This window comes from Vanessa tameamea, chromosome 19 (genome assembly GCF_037043105.1).
Source record: "Vanessa tameamea isolate UH-Manoa-2023 chromosome 19, ilVanTame1 primary haplotype, whole genome shotgun sequence".
Taxonomy (NCBI): Eukaryota; Metazoa; Arthropoda; class Insecta; order Lepidoptera; family Nymphalidae; genus Vanessa; species Vanessa tameamea.
The window spans coordinates 4,188,853-4,213,935 of record NC_087327.1 but is presented as its reverse complement, the minus strand read 5'-3'; the positions used below and the strand labels follow the sequence as shown (position 1 = coordinate 4,213,935).

Genomic DNA, 25,083 nt, shown 5'->3' with positions numbered 1-25,083 from the left:
ATCCAAAAAGTGCCTACAGCGAAATTTATTTGTTTTACATAATTTGAATGCCTCGAGTATAACCGTAAAATTGTTGATAGCGGCATAATAATGATTAAACTTACTTTATTTCACGGCTCTTTCATAAAATTTGAATTAAAATAGGATAATTTAATTCACGTTAATAATAGCCGAATCGATAATTAAAATCATAATTACCCAGATTGTCTATAAAAGCGAAGCTGGCTCCGATTCGATATCTAGGTTCTACGGAGAACTAATTGCAAGCATTTTATAATCTATATAATAAAATATATAAAAAAAATGATCATATGCTAATCTAATATAACAATTAATAAAATATAACAAAATATATCCAGATGTTCGTATCTCTGGGTAATTTTAATACAGATTTATTTTCGCGACTTTAATAAACTACAAGAATTTGACCTAATTCTTGTAGCTACTTCTATTGCGATCACAGTATTTATTAATAAACATTTTGGCTCATTATATCATAAAACAAATGAGTGAAAATGCTTAATAACTAAATGATATATGTATATCTATATAATCGATCTTACAATTGTATATTTGATAATATTAGTGAAACACACCTGAGTAATTCAAGGATATTGTAATATTAATATTATTTTAGTACTAGAGTACCTACAGTGAATTAAATGTTTTTTTGAAAATTTATCCGTCGTAAATTTTCACACTGATGACAGAAATATATGTTTTACTACGTATCTGATTAACAAAATACTAACTAAAGTTGATTTATGGTGCAATGAAGACAATCTTGGCTTCTATCGTTTTATTACATACAATAAGATAAGACATATATATAAATAAATATTACGTGTGAAGCGATATCATTACGATCATTTAAAATGCATCGAACATATAAATGTTTAAGTCACTTACTAATTCTAATACTCATCCCGTTTGAATTATTGCAATTGTGAAAAATACTTCAAGCATAGTTACTTTTTTATTTATAATACGTAGTATTTAATGAATACTAGCGAAAATTCTAGAAGTAAAATACACATTCGAAACAGCAATACTAAGTACTGCTCTCTAGCGGTAGAATGAATGGTACAAGTAAATTACTAAACTGCTAATTGCCATCATAAAGAAAATTACATTCATAATCGCGATTCAGAAATCAGGCGTGTTTACAGTGCATTCGAGGTACGGAAATAGTTGTTTAATGTAATCCCGAATTTAGAACACCGTGGCCATGACATTGTATTCATGAGAACAAGCTATTTTAAAACTAGATCGTCTCAACTCTTAATTCGATAATAGTCTATATTTATAAGTAACTAAGGACGGTGTTTATTTAAAACGTTTTTTTTTTTTAAAGTGTCTTCTTAAGAATATTTAATACGACAAAGTACGACTTCAACTAATGTAGATGCAAGTTTAAAAATGCAGTTAATACATATTCTTAAACATCTTAAAAGCAAATATGAAATAACAAAAATATTAGATAGGAATACATGTAGTATCGCGTATTCATACGCCGATCTCGCACTTTTCTTAAGACTTTTTTTTTTTATAAATGGCACTTATCTACCCACGTACCTTCATTCGTGTTTTAGTGCTACGCCGTATCGCACGTAAATTTAAGTTTAAGTTATTGGTTATCTAAAGGTTTTTTCGTAAAAATATGCCTAGCAGTAGGAGCAGTAGGTAACGAGAAAGATATTTCGTTTTCGGAAAGAAAGTTAAGATGAAAATTAGAAAATATGTTACGAGAAAAGAACAAACGTCGTCGTTGTCATTTGCGTACCCTTTGGTCGCGAACGAGGTCGTAAATTACCCATTCCTCGCATTGGTCGGTATCACGGGGAAAAAAGCAAGACAAGTAAACAAGGTTAGTTTATAATTTGAAAGCTCTGTTATAAATCAAATCTGTACCTACATATGTGGGTAAAAATGTTATAACATTAGTATGTGATATTGCGAACAGTTCCTTGCGGCTGTTTCTTATCAAAGCTCGGTCTGTAAACTGATTATTTTATATGACCTATTACGGCGGTTCCTTACCATCGCAGTTTAGTACTTGTGTATAAACACTGGTACTAGGGTTTGCGTGCTACCCATAGCGGTTGACACTACCCGAATCATATTATACACACGAACAGTATTGCACGACTGTTTCAATACTTTTGTAACAGTACCGACATGCCAAATTACTTTCTCCGACTCCGAAGTCTTGGAGATTGCGACACCATAGGACGACGATCATTTATCGTCAACATCGGTGCAGGTAACTGCGGTTACGACAGCGCCAAGGACCTCTGACCATTCCGTATCAGCTTTAGACACGGCCAACGGTTTTTGGAGAACATAGCTTCCTGAATTCGCCGATTTTTATCCTAGACATTTTACGTCTATACATGTAGGATCTATATCCTACACGTATATACAACAAAACACCTTTGGCGCCGGAATATAAAAATAGCTTTATAGATTAGCTGTTCGATTAGAATATTATGCCTGCAATGGCCTTACAAAATAAGTCGAAAAGGAATTAAAAGAACAATACTTCCTAGCAACTGTAAATTAGTAAACCTACTGAAGTAATGATAAGCCGCGATAAAGCTGTAGAATTAAAACAGTCTCAGCTAGCCTCAGCTGTATGGTTTTGGGTCGGGCATTGACGCGACTGTTTTCTTTTAAAGAAAAAGACGCAGAATTATTAAAAATACTCATGGACATGAGCGGCATTATATGTCAGCACTCAAACTCGATGAGACGAAGGATTGTTCTTTCAGTTTTGAGAAAGGACTTTAAAGATCCTAAAAAAGATTATTATCCTTTTGGAGAAAACTTAGCGGATACTATGAAAGTAGCTAAAGCAATAAATAATTCAGGTACCGAATTAGAAGGCTCACATGTCCCGGTACATAAAAGACAACTATCTAACTCTGCGAGGCCTTTACACTAGAAGGGTCTAATTCAGGCTCGCAGAAAGCTAGAATATTAAAGAACGAAGGAACCTGCTCCGATGAAGAATCGGCAGTCGAGCTCATCCAGGCCGTCGCGGTATCGTTAGCAGCGCAGCAGACGCTGTTAATTCCGGTAAACCATGCAGGTAGATTGCCACATTAAAAAATAATAATAATAACAGTTGTCGATGATAACTAATGATCCCATAATACTCTCTTGTATTCATGGTTATAAAATACAGCCTGCTCGTCTAGTTATGCTAGATCTAACTCCAGCATTACAAAAATATTCTCCTACTGTGAGAAATAATTCCTAAACCAAATGCTAAAATGAGGTTTATATAATATAAACTTGAGAATAATAAATAAATTTAATGACACTTTAAATTAGGAAATTTGAGAACCGCATTAAAGTTAATAAAAAGGGATGATTTCATATTTATTATTATTAGTATTTTTTAATTAAAAATCTCCCTGACTCGAAAATAGTGCCTTCGAAAACAATCCGAACAGGATATCGGTCAATAAAAGTTTTACGAATTGGTTTAAATACGGCCCCATGTGTTTTTACTAAAATATTAAAAATAGTCATGTGCCTAATTAGGTCCATGGGTTGCTGATCTATGGTATTCCTAGAAGATTTTTTTTAATGAAGTATTTTTGTAAAACCTCCCTGTTTAATGCAAACCTAAGTCACTGACCACTAACAGCGCTTGGATTTAGTATTAATAGAGAAAAGCTTTTTATTTCCCAGCTAGTAAGTCTAGTTGCTTCCTTGGCAAAATTACTGATTCTAAAAAAAAAATTCGACGCCAGACTTCCGGAAGAGAAAAAGAATTGTATCAAAAATAAAAATGAAATAAACCCGAATTTGCTAGTTTTCGTGGCTTGTAGTCTCAGCCTTCCCAGCCGTCGACTACAGTTGATTATATACTAAAAGTTTCGGAAGGATAACATTTTTAAATTAGTATGTGATAACAATTACGATAGATACATGAAGATTTTTGTTATTTGATTTAAATGTTTAGAACTTTGCTAAGCTTGGTAAGCAAAATAAAGGCAGGATCAATATGACCTCGTAATTTCAGACGCCTCAAAAACGAGGTGGAGTATTGCTTGCGCGATGCGGGAGGTAGAAAGATGATGAATACAAAACAAAAAAAAATAGCAAAAGTAATATTAATAAAAAAAAAGACATTAACTGTCTATAATTACAAGCCGCACATATCGGTCTAAAATTATTAACAAAAATTTAACGGATTGTCAAACAGTACTGCGTACAACACGACTGCTTATAAATCTGATGTGTTTCATACAATCTCTGTAAGATTTTGGATATCGTATTGGTGCGAATTTCATAACTTACACATATATTATATGCTTCTTATATATATGCTTCTTATATATATGCTTCTTATATATATGCTTCTTATATACATGCTTCTTATATACAGACGGGTACATCCAGAAATCGAATGACAGTTATACAACAATCGCTAGATTTGGTTTGCCTGATATCGATTTGTTTGCAAGTAGAATAAAAACAAAACGCAAGATATATGTCTTATGGTATAGAGATCCAGCTGCTTTCGCAGATAACGCGTTTACGATTACATGGGCCGGTTAGTATATTTATGCGTTTCCACCATTTTCGATAAGATTAAAAACATTACCAAAAATAGTCTCTGATAATGCTGACAGCATCCTGGCCGTACCCAGCTGTCCTACACAGACATGATATCCTATCTATGTATATATCTTCAGTAGCCTTTTGATATTTGAACCCTTAAGTTTCAATCAGTGTGAAAATTAGATTTTCTCATATTCTTCTTGCAATCGCTTTATCCATACCAAACTTACCCTGGCGGTGAGAGCCTTATCTGGGCGGAATCGATAAATAGAACAATTCCCCCATCTGGTATAAAGGCGATGTTTGCTTCGTTATCAAATAATTCATTGAAGCAATATGAAGTTAGTTTCAAAAAATGGTTTTAATTTTGTCAATCGTACAGAGTCAACGTTTACAAAGCGTATATTCCTATAATATTCTTTATTCTGACTTATTACTACCAAGAAGAGGCTAAATATACCCTTAACAGGTGCAGTTCGGCTCTGAGTTTGTTATGAATTAAGAGGTTTTATATTTCGTATAGACCACCACTGCTTGCATGGTATAAACTTGTATGCACACTTTGTATGGTATAAATACCATATAAAGTGTCCCATAGTTCTGTTATTATAAATCAATTATGTAATTATTATCCAAATGAATAACTAAGTCATAATCAATTTTTTAAAAAGATGTAACCGCTCTAGCCCTTATTATAGCGTGTACAGACTTTATCAAAAAGCTATATTCATAATATCGCAACATATGAAAATAGTTAAAATTCCAGATTCAATTAAAGAACCAGTAATCCAATGCTACTCGCATTGGATTATATTTTTAAAGGAACACCCGAAATATGCCCCGGAAAAGCGTTAATTGCTTACATTAATTTAACAACATCAATCTTTAAGAACGAACATTTATTGTTTATCGGTACTAGAAAGCCCAAAAAAAAAAGGCTGTTAGTTCGAGGACCTTAAGCCACTGGATCAAATTTACTTTGGATTTTGGATGAGAGTAGCAAAACTGTATCAATATTTAGCGCAATCAGTGCGTGACACGCGGCCACCTCCGCCGAACACCAACTTTGCATCAACTTGGGCTTGATCCGGCAAACCGCGGGCTGGACCGCTAATCCTATCATAGGATTCTATAATAGACATTATGAAAGGGAGTTGATAAAATGATTCATTTTCAAAATCAGTATTATTTAATGGACCAAATAATAAACGCTTCAAAGTTCACTGATTATATCCTAAATCTGATACTAATAAGTAATCATTTGTTAAATCCGTTGTCAACATAAATATATCCCTGTCGATTATAATTAAACAAATATATGATGTGCACAAATATTTTAACTTTAGCTCTAAAGGTCTACATGTATTCCAATCTAATATCGAGGACGAAGCAGAAGTATAATTAATGATTAAACGAACTTACCTGTAAGTGAAGTTCTATCATAATTACATGAAGGCTTCGTCCGAAGATATTAGCATCCCTCCCTCCCGTTTAAATTCATTCCTTACATTTACCCAAATTTTATAAGTTGCGAAATATTTTATGCCGATTTAGAGCTATCTAAACTAAATGAAGGTACGTGGGTAGGTGAGTGACATTTATAAAAAAAAAGTCAAGAAATGTGCGAGATCGACGTATGACTACGCGATATTATTCCTATTGTTAATATTATTCCGATGTATTCCTATTTAATATCGAGGACGAAGCCTTCGTATAATTTTGATAGAACTTCACTTACAGGTAAGTTCGTTTAATCATTAATAATATCATCTTGGGCTCAACGATGTTAAGCTACATATATATATTTATTATGTATGCTTATATATAAGATATATGTATGTCAAACTTTGGTTATGGAACAGAGCTATGATATGATCAAGACGTGTTAATACTTTTATAGTGACAGTATTATCATTTGAAATAAAAATAGTACTTGAGTTTTATCTCAGAATTACCTGTAAGTGACTTTTTATTTGCCGACATTGTCAATAGATATTTTGTTTTATATATCAGCGTGTGATACACTTTTAACCAATCACTTAACTAATTTATCAGCAAAAATATATTTCATCTCATTCTTATTCGTGTGTTGAAAAAGGATAGCAAGTAGTTTAGTGTCTATCAAAAGGTTTAGCCAAGAGATTATATACAACAAAATTGGCACATCCGTCATTAAAGTTTTAGTTTCTTATTACTAATTTTCATGGGATATTACTTGTCATAGCTATTATTGATTGTATCTGTATGATTTAAATAACTCATCGGTTTAACCATAGTAAAATTCATACGAAGATTTTATCCGTCTGGGTAGGTACCACCCACTCATCAGATATTCTGCCGCCAAGCAGCAATACTTGGCATTGTTGTGTTCCAGCTTGAAGGGTGAGTGAGACATTGTAACTACAGGTACAAGGCAAACTTTCTTGGTTCCCAAAGTTGGTGGCGCATTGGCGCAATGGATAGTTAATGCTTCTAACAGCGCCAATGCCTATGGGGGGCGGTGACCACTTAACATCAGGTGGCCCATTTGCTTCTCCGCCTACCTATTACATAAAAAAAAATAAAAATAATATAGGAATAAAATATTTCCATTACTTGAATGCTTGATATTTTAACAATATGTAATATTCTATTCTTAGAGCATCAGTTGGTTTCATACACTCGACAGAAATGTATTCGTACAGGTCGATGGCATTGAATAAATATAAATTCACTTGCCTTCATTTAAACTTTCAATATATATCTAACAAGTATAGCGAATTATATCCAATCCATTGTTGACAACGTATATATTTATAAGTAACTATTTTAGTGGTGTTTTTATGGGAACCTATACCTGTCTATTTAATTCATGTAAGTATACGAAATGAAGTTCGAATGTTAACCCAAATTATTTGGTACCGTGCCAGCTGAGCGAGCTGAGCTGAACTTAGCAACATCGCGCGTAAAATAAACAAGTGGATAAATTATATTCAGCTTTTATCGTGGATTTTTTTTTCACCGTGATAATACAATATCAACATCGAAAGTGAACAACCAAAATACTTTTGGAATGAAACACAAAATACAGTTTATAATTAGATCACCTACACTTTCTTTGAAACAAAAATATTCCCTATGACTTAGCCTTAAAGTACAGTTTAGTAATTTAATTATTATTAAACATTTTCGTATAAATAATATACCAAACAATTACAGGGTTAAGAAAACATTAAGAAAACAGTTGCTACCAGCATGAAATTTCTTCTCGCTTTTCGAAACCATTATATTTTACGCGATAATGTTCTTTCAACTCTGTAGTAAGTCGTGAAAGCCTTCTATAAAGATGTCATTGCACTTTGAATGAAGGAAACCGATGACCACTTAACCTAATTTGATTGCCTTCATATTGTTGCCAGAACTACTATAACTGTAGTCACGCGACTTCGCGACATAAGACAACAATGACTTAAGCTATTGACGTGATAAGCTGGATAATTGAGAATCTATTCCTATTTCGGACGAAATTGTTACGGAATTTAAAAGTATAATTTTCAATTTAAAAGAAATACATTTAATTATAATTGTCATTCGGCTGCTCCTAGACAAGATGAACTATTTGAATATATTTTTTTCTCATATAAAACAAGTTATTCCTTACCCATTATTTTATGTATGTATTTAAATAAGCATTATGCAAAACATTCCTTAGTATTTATGAATGTTTTGATGTAACAGCCGATTCAAAATTATTAATTAGCATTTAAGTTATGAAAAGTCAACTATTTTGAATGCGATAGTTTTTGTAGACTTGAATTATTCTTAAAACTTTTCGAACTATCTGAATTATTTAAAATTCTCAGACGGTAAGACCCTTAACTACGAAAACTAACCAAGTACTTGGAAATTTCGAAACAGCTACTGTAGACGAGTGTGTTTAATTAAAACTTGGATGTTTAGAAAATGCTCTCTAGGGCTTATTTTCTTAAAATAAATATACCATACTCTATCCATGAATAAACATATCTTCATTTATAAAAAAATAGTTGATACAATAGCATTAGCAGCCTGTAAATTTCCCACTGCTGGGCTAAAGGCTTCCTCTCCCTTTGAGAAGGTTTTTTTTTTACTTAATACAATAGCCATTCATAGAATCGTATGAGAGAACTTTACGGGCTTATCGTTATACAATAAATTATCGATATAACTTAAAATTGTCATACATTTTTTATAATAGTGATGTATAAGGCGATTATATTTTTCCAATAAAAACATTTTCAAACCCTAATATATTTTGTAGACTGAGGCAAAATTGGGCATTGGCACGTTGATGGCCTCGTGAACCAGAAATTTTTACCTAAAGATTTTTCTTACGATTACACAAAAAGACTTATGATTGAGTTAAGAAAAATCCTCATCGTCAACTCCTATTCAAATCATTCTAATAATAAATCAGATTGTTCCGATAATAAATCGTGGGTCTATTCAATATTATATTTCTGACTTTTTTGACGTTCAATCGAACTTGATCTCATCTAACGTGCTTCCACGTGCATACTATTTGTTTTATAAATATATTAATCTATAGGTGTTTTGGTGTATTTAGATGACGATTGATGAAGAACATATAATTATTTTTCAATTTATTTTCAGTGTTCTCGAAGGGACAATGCGAGACAAGCCAATATCGTTTCCTCGCCAAATCTGGTGGTTTCGCCTGGGTCCAGACACAGGCCACTGTGATCACCGATAAACAACAGAAGCCGATCAGCGTGATTTGCATCAATTACGTCATCAGGTAGGTCTAGATTTAAGACGGAATTTACTGAAAAGTTTAGTTGAAATTTTTAGTGTATTTTGCAGCTTTCAATTCCAGGATTCAATAAAATATATAAAATATTTATTACAATATAAACATTAGTGGACGGTAAGTGCCTCTTTTCTTTTTATTATTCATTAAACATGGTCTACATTTGATAAGAATTGTTATCGGAATTTAGAAATACGTAACCTTCTCTTTAATACCTTAATACTATTAACGTCTTATCTTGATTATACACTTCTAACAACTTCGCTGAGAGCAGTTTAATCAACTTTATTACATAACTGCCATTTGACCAGTGGAATGAGAATTATTACCTGAAATGCGTTGGACCGGCTATTGTCACATTTTTATTATGCCGTATCATTTTCTTTAATCGTTAAACGAAATCGACACTAAACTTAGACGATGTGTCTTATTCATTACGTGCATTATATTGGGTTTTTTTAAAGGAGCTGTATAAAAATTACATACAAATAGTAATTAAATTGTATACAATGAAAGTACTTCACAAAACGCTCGCGTGCTTGAATTGATTTAGTATAATGAAATACAGTCGATAAAAATGTAAAGAAGGTAGATGAAAAAGTACTTCAGCAGACAAAATTAAAGGGTGCGTGAAACTGCCAATGAGCGCGTTACTAGGTGCAATTCTGTCAAAACCAGTTGAAACCAGAATATAACGAATAAAAAGTAAAGCGAATTAATAATAATATTGTATATATAATAAATCATAAAATACGTGCTTATCATAAATAGTTAAAGACAATTTTACCGAGCATATATTAGGTGTGTATATAGTTTTATCACACGAAGCTTAGACGTAGTTAATACCCTTGATATGAAATACTCTTAGTCATAAATTTATACCAGATCTTGTTTTATGAGTCTGCTCATATAAGCGAAAATTGAAGCAGCTATGGCAAGTCTATACTAGAATAACAAAATACTGTCGGAGAAAATGCACTTTTTTTGTTGTCTGAATTGATATCTGCACAACTGGTGATATCGTAAAATCCGAGATCCCAGTGACAATAAAGTAAGGTACAATGTAATCCTTTGATCGTTCGCCGCGGCTTCTTATGTAACAATTTGCCCTACGGCCGGTCATTGGAGTTATTCGGGTCCGCCACTAAGCCCTTTCGCCCCTTTTTATTACTTTCATCTCGTACAATCGCTAGCTTATTTTTTTGTAACAGTTATTTTTAATTAAACAGTTGTTGTTGTATAAATTAATACGACACCTAGTAACTATTTATCTATCTAACTCTGAATTATTGAGATATAAATTAATCTGAATCTGAAAATTAAAATGTCTTTAAACAAATGACGTGTCTACTCTTACAAACTGACACTTTAACATTCTAAGTTTATTTTAGTCCATCTTACATTTTCAACAATTTTCCCTAACGTCAGAAGTGGTCACTAACAATGTTTATTTGAAATCTTGTCAGGAGCGTCACTCGGCCACCTAGTTGAATCGTATCACATTGTTGGCACATTTAACGCGTTACGATATACAATGTAGGAGTAGAATAAATTCACCCAAGTTATAAAAGTAAGCTTATTTTTCGTATTCTGACAGCGCGTTTTATGTCTTCATTGTCAAATTTTGAAACTGCTTACACTAGAATATTTATAAGCGCTGAAAGGATACTGATTTTTGTATAAGAGAAATAAAATTGAACAAATCTGGCTGGTTTGTCTGGGATTTCGTGAGTTGTTTATTTTATATCTTCGGTACGGAATACGTTTTTAATAGAGTTAAAAATGGGCCGATTTTTTCGGGGACTACCGACCAACAAATCGGTAATCTAATTTAATTGGCGTAGGCATGTAATAACATTTAAAAAAACAGAATCGTTATTAAAATAAAGATATTTGGTAATGTTTTTTTACCTACGGTTTCTTTAAAGTCATGTTATTCTAGATAAATAAAGTGAGAAAAATAATAATATATTTATTTTTAAAATAAGACCAATAAAATATTTTTTCGCAAATTATAGTAAAAAATGTACACGAAGCAGTGTATTCTTAACGAATTCGAACGATCGGTTAGTTGTTTATGCGATAAACAGGAAAAAAATCATACAATAAATTTATAAAGATTGTTACGTCGATTCTTTGATTGCTCATTGGTGCATTTTTACTGCATAATATTGAATTAAATGCAATTTTTTATCTTAAATCTAGAGAATTTATTGATTATATTCATTGGTTTCGGTCATTAGACTTACATATTTAATTGTATGGTTATTGACTGACGATAACTTTTCAAATTAAAAGAAAATGATGACAGTAATTATTATTAAAAAAATAAACTGAAGCAATTTTTTTTATTCAGGTCTACCGCAGAAAGTAAATAGATAGACAGCTTAATATAAAAAAATGGGCATCCAGGGAATTCAATTTAAAAGGGGTCACAGATCTTAAATATTATATTTAGCAAAACTCTGTTTATTTTTATGTTATTTTCGACACATTTTTCGTGCTTCATAGTGACGTTGACATTTCATTATATCTTTACGATGTCGTTCCTTTGTTATGGCTTTATCTCCCGGCTTCCATACGACGAAGACAAAAAAAGTATTTTCGTGAAGTTATTATTGCTTGAATAAAAAGTTATTTTTCCTTTAAGGATTTTATTTTAAAAGTTTCATTTTCCATGTTTAGATGTGGTTGTCTATTGTCATTCTCCTTATTTTTGAAGTAAAAAATAATGATATTCATATGTGAAAATGTTTTTTTTACATAAAACAGCAAAAATCAGAATTAGTAGTAAACACAGCTATTTTATACAATCGTTAACTGACGAAAATCGTTATTAACTAACCCAAAAGGACCCAGTATCGGTTTTATGGCCTATACTTACCATACTGCTTGTAGACTTGTTTTTGAAGGTCACGAATATAAAATTTAGTGAGATTTGCTACTTGAATATAATAAATATTTAATATTTTCTACCTAACATTTTTTTAGTAGGCATAGAAAATTATTATCAACTTTAATTTGATTATTTTAATAATGCTTGGAAGGAATGACAACTTGAAAATCCATACTAAAATATTGTCAGAATATTTAATTTTATTAACGTAAGCTTGGTTCCTTAAAAATTTGCTATCAAAATCTTTAAATATTTGAAGAAATTTCTCATGTAAGATGTGATACTCTCGGCGAAATAGCGCAATGATAGTAAACGGATAATTTTTTTTTTTTATGATAAATTAATTAACTAATTCAATCCACAAAATATGAATTACTAGCTGCCCTAGATCCTTATATATACGGGTACAATAAGGATTGATAACATTTTTATTCTAAAGAAAACATCCTATTTCTTTCCGGTTAGAAATGTTAAACTTCTCGGTCTTTCTATACTATAATATATGTCACGTCGTACAAATTACGGGAAGCGACTTTGTTTTATAATATTTAGCGACATATTAAGAAACTATATATTTTATGAATGCTTTTTCTCGATACTTAGACGATACTAGGAGCAGTGAAGACTCAAATAATATAGTGTATAATTATATAATATCGCCAATAACACAAGATGAGTAAAAACAAAAAAATACATTATCCAATATATTTACATTTAATTGACGCCATACGGTCGAGATCTTGATTAACCTATGGTATTCATAATGGATTTGTTAAAAAATTGTGTTTTGTAATGACGTTCAAGTTGTTATCGGAACTTGAATGTAAAATTGAAGTGGTTTAAGGATTAATGATTAATGATGAAAGTATTAATCAAGTAAAGTTAATGATACAGCAGCAGATTGCTTGGTGGTAGGGCTTTGTGCAAGGTTGGTAGTGCATTGGCGACGATAGAATAAAGGAATGGTTAAAATTTCTTACGGCGTCAGTGTCTATGGGCAGTGTTGACCGATCAGCATCAGGTGGGAAACATTTGTTTCCTACCTGAATAATAATAAAACCGACCCGTATAGATAACATAAGTTTGTATTTTAAATGTTGAAAAAGAGTAACTACTGATTTTCTTGCCCGTTCTTCTCGGTAGAATCTACATTCCGAACCGGTTGTAGCTTCACTTTATATAGTTTGTAAAATGACGATTCGAAAGTGCTTGTAAAAGCCTAATTGAATAAAGTATATTTTGCTTTTTGTTAACAATTCACATGGAATATGCAAATCTATTGTTGATTTATCTAGTCATTATAGGAGGCTATAAATACATTATTAACTCATAACTTTTGAATCGTAAATAAATAAAACACGTGCGATATTCACTAATAAAGTGAAATATGTTCTTTTATCAGTACAATAGTAATTTCTACTTCCATTCGAAATAATAAAGTAGCCTTGAACTTCAGTCGCGTTCCGACTGAAGTTCAAGGCTACCTTTATTAGGTTATGTTATGTCTATACCAGTAGTTCCCAAACTTATTTTTCTCGTGGACCACCTATTGGCATGTGTCCGTAACCACAGTTTGAGAGAATCACTAAAATATGAACTAAATTTAAATTTGTTTAATATTGGTGCTGTTAATTCTATTCTTAGTAACCCTACGAGTATTTCAGCAATTAAAATCTATGAATTTGGTAGTGATTGTCTCAAATTGATGACGAAAAAAAAAAAAAACTTTGGCATCAAGTATTTATAATGGTGATCAAGATCATGTCTGAACAAGCATTAAGCATTGTCGGGCGGATAGCGCTTTGCAAGTCTGTACACGAAATTGTACGTAATATCGAATACGCATGTTTGGACAAGTAACAGTCGCTTGCCTTATTAAAATATTATCTGCTTAGTTAGGTACTTAAAACAATGTAGGTAGGCCCTTATAAAAACTATACTTACATTTTTGCTCTTTACTATCAAAAGCAGATAAATTTTCGTGGACCCCCATTAACATCTTATGGACCCCATTTTTTATTCACGCCTACGTAGAACCCCAGCGAGTCTACCGTGGACCCCTGGGGGTCCATCTGGACCACTTTGGGAATCACTGGTCTATACGTATAATACGTCTTTTTGTTTTGGAAGAAAAATATATTTGTTTTTTTTTATTGCTTTGTACTGTGATATTCGGTATTTAGTACATAAATTGATATTTAATATATTTCGTTTTAAAATAGACTGTTATATTGTTTCCTTTGTTTTTGGTTACAATAAAAATCTTTGTTATAATAAATTCCTCTTTGAATTGTGTTTATACCGTGACGTCTATGTTACACGTTTCTGAGATTTATAAAACAGTTTTTTATACCTGCGCACTTGTACCAAAGATTTGTTTCCAAGTATGTATATTAGCGTAATTAATTAATTAACAGTATTCATAAAATACATAAAACGTATCTTTAATAACTTATTAGCTACATACTATTAACAATATTTATTAGATAAGAAGTCTTAAATATACTACAAAAAACATAATCACAGAAATCCTACGTATATAAAATTTTAGATTGTAATCAGTATAATAATAATTTTAAATACATAAAAATAGTAGGTTCCTTCTATTGAACAATTTATTACCTTCCTAAATAATGTGTATTAAATCAATCCTTAAAGCATTTTCCTGTTTTCAAAATCGTTTGTTCCTTTAATAAAGTAACATATTGCCTGTTAATTTGGTCTCAAGAAAATACGCATATTATTATATCCTCATATGTGGTTTTAGTTCCTATAGGAAACAGTAACTGGTCGCAAACAAAACCAGTAGCCAGTTCCCTCACATTGTTCACATTGTTCCAGATTTAATTTATCAGCCGACGGTTTAATGACTTCACAAACTTAAGTCCAGTTTATTTAGGAAGAAACTATTCGAACGAGCTTTGCTTACGGATGATAGAATTGTCTACGACACGTAATACGGGAGCTCTCTTTAAAAATATTTCAAATCAAATTATACTTTGTTCGAGTGGGCTGCCTACTACCTCGTAACTCAAAAATATCGATTACCTGATATACAATAAGAATTCGTCTAATATAGGAACTAAATTATAGACATTAAGATATATATATCCTATATTATATATATTCTATATTAAATAGATTATTATTATTTTTTTATAAAACAATTAGTATCAATATAGGCAATACGTTTCACATTTGTGTTCTGCGGTAAATTTCGAGTTTTACAGAATACCCTTAGACTTTTTACTAATCTTTATGACCACGTAAATGCCCAATACTTCCGGTATCAGGCAGACGAAACAAATCTGTATACAACAGTTCGAAAAGAACTTTAATAAGCAGTATGCGTTGAACTTACTATATATTGTCTGACGGGTTGACGGAAAATTTATCTTATCTTTGTTGACTGTCGATAATAATGAATGCATAATGCCACCAGATGTCTCTGAAGCCATGGGTTATCTCGGGTGTGGCGGTTGCTATGCATAGTACAGTAAATCAATTAGTTTTATCAATATGTTTATGTTAACAAGGTTATGTGAATTGTTATTAATTATTTTCACCAGATACAAATATTTTGCTAGAGAATTTAAGCTATACATATTTAATACTTTAGGTGGTATTTATCACCTCAAATATTTAATATTATAGTATATGTATTTACATACCTGATAAATTGTTATCTAAAATAAATTTAATGCATTCATTTAATCGAATATTATTTACTTAATCTTGTAGAATTACCTATAAATGATCTTAAAATATACTTGGTGGGCTTTGTGCAAGCCCGTCTGGCTAAGTACCACTTACTCATCAGATATTCTACCGCCAAACAGTGTTATAATAACAGTGTATAAAATGTAAATGATTACTTCTTTAAGCGGTAGTTAAATTTAAAAGCCTTTAATTAATATTAAAATATGTACGTAACATATATCTTAAGTCGTCGTCATGTGACATACCAATGGGAAATGTTTATTAATGATACCACGATTATATTAATGATTCCAATGATTAATGATGTAAGCCCAAGTGGGCTCTTATGGGCTACGATTCTGTCTGATAATTTTGTTTCTATTCATCAATTTAACCCCCCGTGTATCGTTATAAATTGGTACTACCTATAATATTACTACTTTTAATAGACATTATCTACAAGATGTATCCGAGAGAGATAGAACTAAAAGGATAGAGACAGAACATATTTGTATTGAAAAATGTTCCTGTGGTATAAAATGTAATCCGATATACAATAACAATAGTTTAATCAAATTTAGTGCGTTAAACAAAATGTGAAGTAATTTGCAAATATGAACCATATGAACTAATTGCTTGTGACAAATCAGGAAAAAGTTAAATGGTAATACATTTCTTTTTCCGTTTTTTCGTATTCCGTAATCGTTCGTTTCAAGGAGATACCGATCTCAAAAGAGTTTATAAACTGCCCATCCGGAGGCTAAAAGCGAATTGCCATGCTTAGTTTAAAGCCAGTTATAATGGAATTACGAACTCATCCCACCCAGTTTATTTGGGCCGAAGTTAGTTCTGTTGTTTTCAAATTATCCGAACCTAAAGCCGTCTTCAACGTTGTATTTTAAGTCTGTACATTCGGTATTTTATTGTAAGTTATTTATGTTTGTCCTTTTCCTTCCGTTGTTCAGGAATATCTCTTTTTAATTGAAACTATTTTGAGAATAACTTGTCAAGGACTTACATATTTAACAGATCAGATGCCCCTTGAGACTGTTCTAGTAGACTCTTCCAACAGACATTTTAATATTGGTTGGGTCTTGCTTATGTATATCGTCAATTTAGATTATTATATCTAATGTCGATTCTTTTAAATGCGTAATACTATATACTATTTATGTCTAAAAATAACAGGTTTTAATACTTTTGTAATACAATGAATTTATAGGTATATGTAACATATTATGCACAATGCCAAATAACTTATTCGTGACTCACGGGTACTTACGCTGAAACTTGAACGATATCTTATTTTAAATCTCCTTAATATCTTCTACAAAGTATATTATTGTAAATGTATGAATAATATTTAATCACGAAAAGAAAATAATTATAATAAAACTCTGATTTGGGTTTAAAATTATATATAATTCGTTAAACTAAGGAAGCTCCAAGAACACGTCTTCGTATTCCAATAAAACGAACATTGCGATTCCTATCTAGCAATCATAAAATGCAGGTAAATTTTCACCTATAAATAAATCGTTGTATGAGAACTTATATTAATCTCAACTCCTATAAAACGACATTTTCAGAAAAAACTCAATAGTTTTTCTTTTTTTTAGTGTTATATGTAAAAGTAATGTATCACAGTAGTACTAGCCTCCTTTTATCGTATTTTTTCCTTATTTATTTTGTTAATATTGCAATAATAAATTAATAAAAGGTATTTCAGAATTATCACAAATTATTTGTAAGTAGGAAAATAAGTTGTACCGTATCAAGTTTCATCAGTCTTAATTAAAAATTTAAATTTCTCAGAATACTAAGTCATGTCGATTGTTCTAGGTAATGAGAGTTCATACAATTGGCAATGTCAAACTTGTCTGCGTGACAATTACTTTACCGTCGCAAAACGTTATTAATAAAATAAACCCTTAACGTGTTAATACTTAATACTTCATATTGTGGTTTTGCGGTGAGGTATCTAGTCACTGTGGATTACCTATATACTCGTATATGGGCCGCTTGATATTACCAGGAAACTTGAAAGCTATTATCAATCGAGAAGAACATATTTAAACTAATCAATGCTATATTTATCATTTGTGCAAGTTCAGCCATATGGGATATAACGTCTGAGCCTCTGGTTGACAATCCATTGATGGTATTAAGATTTATTTATGCATCATATCATGTGCTAGTGTCAATAGCCAATGGGCGACCAATAGCTAAATTCAAAATGAGACATTTGTCGATCTTAGAACATGCACCGACGTTTTCACGATTTATCACGAGACTAGGTCACTGTTAATTTGCATTTAATAAAGGTGTACTGACAGTAGTGGTAGAAACTCGACGAGATAACGCTACAAATAATTAATCATAAAAAAAGGACGTCAATTAATCATCAACAGTTGTAAATATAATAATCATAAGTCAAATTTATGTTTCGAGTTGTAAGGATCTGTTAAAACATACATAAATATTGTCATAATTTTAAACGTAGTTATACAATTCAGAAAAGAATTGCATGAATAAAAATGTTTTGGGATTTTTTTATTTTTTTTTTCATCCGGATTTAATCATATTTTACTAGTGATTAATTACCAGAGACCTGTAATAATACTAGGCTATAGTGAATGGTTATAGTGAGCCATGAACTAATATGTCAATGTAATGTATTCATATGTGTTAGTTATAATTATGCGTGCTCTAAAACATGACGTCGATATAATTACCAACTCGGCGCTGTTTTTAACGTATTAAGTTTACTGTTATATAAATTGATTATGTCTATAAGTGTAGAGGCATTCAGTTATATAGAAATAAATGTATCGGTTACATAACTTACAAAATATAAAAAATATATTAAGAATATTATTATAATCGTCCGGTTAGTATTCAATTCAATCTTTTAAGTTCTTAATCGGATAAACGGATACCATCAGACTATTACCTGAGCTATATAATCGCATTTACGTTCGCTTTCTGAATTTAATACTTTGAATAATAGTTTGTATTTTTTTTTCATAGACTTTTTCAATGCATAGTTTCCGTTTCATTTATATTTTTCGACTGCCTCGTTGGTATAGTGGCTAGCTTTAATAGGACTAAACCTCGAGAATACTTACGTTTGGACACTCCAGTCGATTTGGATTTGCCGTCACATTGGATCATGAAGAATCTTTCTTTAATTGAATTGAACTTACATGAACGCACGTACTTATATACTGTATGTCCCGCGTATTCTTGAGAATAGACGCTGTGATCGAAATAGGACATCATATATTTAACTTTGCCTCGCTCACATTTTGACAGAATAATTCAAATGTTGATATAAACTAACCCTATGAATCTATGTACGCAAATCAACAAATTTTCGGTTTATGATATATGAGGGATAGGACTAAAGATATACATTTAATATATCATTGTCCTCGTTGCTATTCATTACCAATAACACTATCTACAACTGATAATATAAGTGCCATACATACTGTTTGGGTTAAACGCAATAGCATAGAAACACGACTTATCTCTTATCGCATATAAACGCATTCTCGCTTTGATATCCGATTGCAAAGCGGCTCTTTTTCCGACTAGTTCGAACGGTATTCAATAAGGGACATTCTCTTTGTTTTCAACATACAAATAAACATAGAATTCACTCGTATTTCATTTTATGTTTTTATTGTAAACTGGCTGTGCCCGCGACTTTGTGCGCGTTTATATTTAACAAAAAAGTTATTGTTGTAGGCTAAGTTACTCCTTATTATATGAGCTATCTACTAGTGAAAGTCCCGTCAAAATCGGTTCAGCCCTTCCAGAGATTAGTCGGAACAAACAGACAGACAAAATATGTAAAAAAAAAATTTTTTCGTATATGTACCGTGTATACATACTTATGCATTTAGTAAAAAGCGGTTATTTTATAATTACAAACAGACTCCAATTTTAATTATATGTGTAGATTCTGTAAGTATATTATTATTGAATAAAATTTATACCAATATTTCGAAACTAGATAAATTAAATTGAACGTGATGACTTATTTTTTTTTTATCCGACTACGGCAAAGCAAATTGATCTACAGGTGATTTTAGTGTTCCTTTATTTCTTATAGCTTATTCAAACTAATATTATAAATGCGTCTGAAGCCGTGAGCGGTAACCATTGAACTTATATGCTGATACATGATACTTATATATCTCATGTCTTGTTGAATCCAACATGACAGACATGTTGTAACTTGCATATTACACCGAGAAAAAAATTTAAATATTTGACAAATATATCGATTAATTTATTAAAAACCGGGTCAAGTAAAACCTAATATAAGATACTAATAAAGTAATTAATCACTATTATCCGGATATGCAGCGCCCGTGACCCTTCCGTTGACAAGATATTGGGTACCACCTGCAAGAAATCGTGCGATACATATTATATCGTTTATTTTCACATATGTAGGTCAATGCAATTATATACTAGTGTATGTACGTATACTCATGTGTTGCATTCGAAAGGCTACCGGCCACTCGCTTCGACTATTATTAGAACTGGATCGTCTGGGTCGATCACAATGATAAAATGTGTGACTGTTTAATCAAGAATCGATAAAACTAACCGATTCATTAAATAGGTACCCTGGTGATATTAACTTCAGGCCTCATGAACATACATTTTTTTGTAAGAAATATACTACGCGATAATAAGAAAAAACATCGATTTTCAAATAAATAGTTACAGAACGTACGTTAAATACAATTTGAAAACGTATTCGATGGTTTTAGTTGAACTAAGTTTTCTATCCGTTCTGAACCTAATTAAAGTCGAATTAATTAATTTGACTGTAACCTAATGATCTTTGGATACATTAGAGCGACCAATGAGCGTTTAGTATTTAATAATTATGTTGATCAAAGTATATATGTAGTGATTGTATTAGTTTTTAAATTTAAAATTATACCCAAATGAAGTTTATACCTCTAAGAGTTCGGAATTTGTTTTTAAGAATGTATGCATGTCTTTGCGTCTTTGTGTGTGCACGTAAAAGAATTTTGTTCCAAAACTTCGTTCCAAAAATAAACTTCTACACTGTCTAGAACAGTGTGCATTCAAATTGTAGGTATTTAAATATGCATTTTTGTTATCTGCTTTACAGGAACGTGTATGTGAAAATAAACAAACCTTGATTGTAAACGCTGATCAATATTACACCATTGTCTCATTTAAAATCTTACTGAAATTAAATAATAAAGAACAACACTTAAATTATTTTTAAAATTTCTTTTTAAAAAAATAATATTGTTACAATTAAAAAAAAGTATGCCAATTTAAAATACTAGCTTGAGTGGGGTAATTAAAAAAGCTTTCTGTAGTTCATTGGCTATGTTATAATCAACAAAAGAAAAACTAAGATGCTTTGAGACATCATTAATGTAACTTTGTGTCTCGTATTATATAATTTATAAAAGAATAAGATGATAAAATGGATCCCTGACCAAAAAAAAAACAACTTACTGAAAATCCAAAAGTAAAGCGTCATGTTTCTTAATCTGTCACAAACAAAATCGTCTAGGTATGTAATAATAGCTAGATTTAAATAAAACAATAGAAGTCACCACATTCTCGAACCAGTAATCAGTATTCATTGCTCAAGGAATTAAATTCTTCGTTCCTTTGCATTATTCTTAGTTTAGTTTTATTTTAAAGACAGACTAGTTGCTTGTTTTTGCGTTTTCAACGCCTGTTTGGAAACAATTAATCGATACTCATAAATATTCTGTGAGTTAAAATCTACCTATATCAATCGTCATTGTAATTATGGTATATAAATTAATTCACATAAAAGTACTATATGACGTATATATCTTTCATGGTTGCTCGACATCCATCTTTTTAAGTATCAGATAAATACTACTACTCTACTACACCCTTAATTATGACGTAGAGCAGAAGAAAATAAATGCACATATTTAGTTTCGTAACAGCTAACCATTACACGGATTGCTTCATTATAATATGCATTAGGTATCTCATAAGAATAGTAAATGTAACAATATTTCATGTGAACTTATTCATACAAAGTTTTACCTGTAGCTTTTAAATTATTTAAAAGTTGGCCATAACAGTTGAAATACGTAATGAAAGCGAAATTCTTGCTCGTCTACACCGGAATCGTCGGTCGGGTTTATGCAAGCGGAGTGCACTGCAACCTCCCCCCTCGGTCGTTCTCCCCTCCTTCCTACTACCTACTCCAAGTAGAACATTGCAGTTTTCGTTTTAAACTGAATGGGTGGCGTGGGTGTACTCCGGTTATTGTCCCGATTGCGGCGAGAGCGGTACCTCTGAAACTATTCTTGAAAATCAGTACTCTGCGAGTGTTCTGTTTTTATTAAACAAAGTGCACGTCGTATTTTACATTTTATGCATGCATATAATATTATTTAAAACATTAAACGATTTTGTTACTGTAACGTCTACCAGTACTTTGATTGTTATTTATTGAATGATATATTCGAATTGGTGTTTGAAGGGAAGAGGGTCAGCGGTATCATCATTGGAGCCTATTACGATGTTAGATATCCACTTGTGTCTCTCGAGACCTTGAAAACTGATTATGGAAACGATCTTGCTCTCAGATCGACGTCCCTTTCGGTTTTGTTATACGTAAAATTTTTTTTTTCGTTTGACCTAAAAACAGAACGTAGCACTTATGCGATACATAAGTTTTGTGAACTTAAACAGACGGTTTTCGTGCACTGTGTCTGAATATATTTATATAACATTGTGGAATTCGTTCTATTTTATAGTTGTGAGCCATACGTTTGAAATTATTCTTTTTTGTCAATGAACATCGTCATAAGTTATAAGTATTTAAAACTTGAAATTTTTAAAGATTTTCATTTTTTTTATATGTATGTATTGGCTGTTTCGCATGGTTTCACACGCGATTATCGTAATTGTTATATATATTCTATATCTATAATCTTTTTTAATAAGTGGTCAGTCTTTTGCATTTTTTTTTTAGTTTTATATCGTATGTAGTATATAGTACGTTAAAGGCTAAAATGTCACCTGATGATCAGTAAACAGCAGCAATGTAAGACCCTAAGACTTGTCGAATCTATTGGAATGAACATAATTACAAATAATGAACACAAAAGATATAATGTTTACTCTATATATACATAACAAGTTATGTACAAATAGCATTCATATTTAAAAAAAAACCATCACATGCTGTAGTGGCGTGATGTTATTAAAAAAATATAATTTAGCTACGTAGACTTTTAAATACCTATTGGTTGTAACGAGTTCATTGACACCGGTTTTATCAGTCGATAGTATGATGTAATACTTTATCAACATTTAAATATATTTAAGCGGATAATATATTAATTATTTTCATAGCATTATTTAAATTATTTAACGAAGGATTTTCATGTAGAATGCAATTGAGTTGCTCGAACACGTCATGTATTAAGTCGTTAAAATTATTTACAACGTATATAAAAGTAATAACAAATTAGATTAATATTATTTATAGAGTATAAAGGACACGTAAATAAGTTGTTATCAGTCAGAAATCTCGTCTATATATTTTATACTAAAAGACAAAGATTTTATATCTATACAACGAGACTACAAATTAACAGCGCCTACACAGTCTGCCTGTCGTGTGTTAAATGTTACATATGTACATTGTAAAGTACCGTTGCAAGATCGTCACGTGACATTCGAATCCAGCGCACGATCCAGTATCGGCGTTATCGATTTTATATTTCTGACTGTCGAGTCATAAGTAAAATAAACTTTTTGATTTCTCTGTAGCTCAATAACATGTAGGTTCGTGTGGACGGTCACGTAAGCTCTGTTTGCTGTAGCCTCTAACCGTCGGCCATTTTTTTCATTACTGTTAAAAAGTAGAAACAACAATGACACGTCATATCTAATCAAACTCAATATATTTTAATTGAAAGCCGCCTATTGAGTGATGATGGAAGTATCACTTTGGTTGTTTAAAAATATTGTGAGTTTAATTTATCTTTTCTGTTATTTATAATGAATCTATATAAAATTATGCAAATACTTATAGCATATTGTATATGTGTTTTCTTCTCTACTTACTGCATACCTATTTACATGTCATGATCTGAATTGTCTGTAATAATAACAGACACCATCTTTCAACTTTTATCATAAAACTATCATGAAAAAACTAAAGTAATAATTTTATATCATGCAAAACTGTTATAAGCATTAGCTTGCTTTTTGTTGTTGTTGTTGTATTTATTAAGGTCATGTCAATTTTTGTTTCCACTAAATTGGAATTTGTAGAATAAAATTACACCGTGAAAATAATGTTTTAAAAAAAAACATAATAATATTTCGTAATTTTATAGAAGTTTACATAAAGGAATGTTCGCTATAGTAAGAATTTTGAGTCATCTACTGATATTATATTGAGCTCGTTAATCGGACCACAGTCTCGCTAGAACACTGACGACATGACTATATTCAGGTGATGTAATTCAAGATTGTTCAACGTTGTTAAAGTCACGTAGTCAGTTCGAAGCAGGTCGAAAATGGGGATGGAGCTAGGGTCAACGTACGGACCCGCGGGCCCTAATGCCATAATGGGTCCGCAGTTCGCGAAGTGAATCTTGTATTATGCAACGATCTCTGAATTGTTGAGAAGCAATCCTTGTCGCGGCTGAAAAACATTTAATTAAATCTAGTTGTAATAAATAGCCTTGTAGTACCTACACATAATTGTAGGTTTAACAGAATATTAAAATCTAACCAAATTAAATTGCTTAAAATATGATCCAATAAAGTCTCAGTATACGAACAAATTTCTTGTAGAAATCTTTTACTAAAATCATTTTTAAAGATGAATTATATAAGGATTTAAAATATTATGTCAGATAGTTTTCATCGGATTGTGAAATAGAAAAGCTACTATGTCTGCGGCCTAAGGATCACTCTGCGTAGTATCCTATCGGACACTTAACGAGTTGGACGAAATATTTATTTGCATTCCAAGTTTAATTATTATTTTTTTTAAACAATATTTTAAGCTAGTGTTAATTTTAATGTTCCGTTTTCGTGCTTTCTACGA

The 25,083-nt window shown here is 31.3% G+C and overlaps 1 protein-coding gene across 5 annotated transcripts in view; it reads left to right on the top strand.

Annotated features, from left to right (window-relative positions):
- Positions 1–25,083, top strand: part of LOC113396109 (hypoxia-inducible factor 1-alpha-like) — a 92,397-nt gene that overhangs the window by 54,340 nt on the left and 12,974 nt on the right. For all 5 annotated transcript variants that reach the window (XM_026633917.2, XM_026633916.2, XM_026633914.2 and 2 more), the window contains exon 7: positions 9,208–9,352. In XM_026633917.2, coding sequence (XP_026489702.2) covers positions 9,208–9,352 — 145 coding nt within the window. The remainder of the gene's footprint in view (positions 1–9,207; positions 9,353–25,083) is intronic.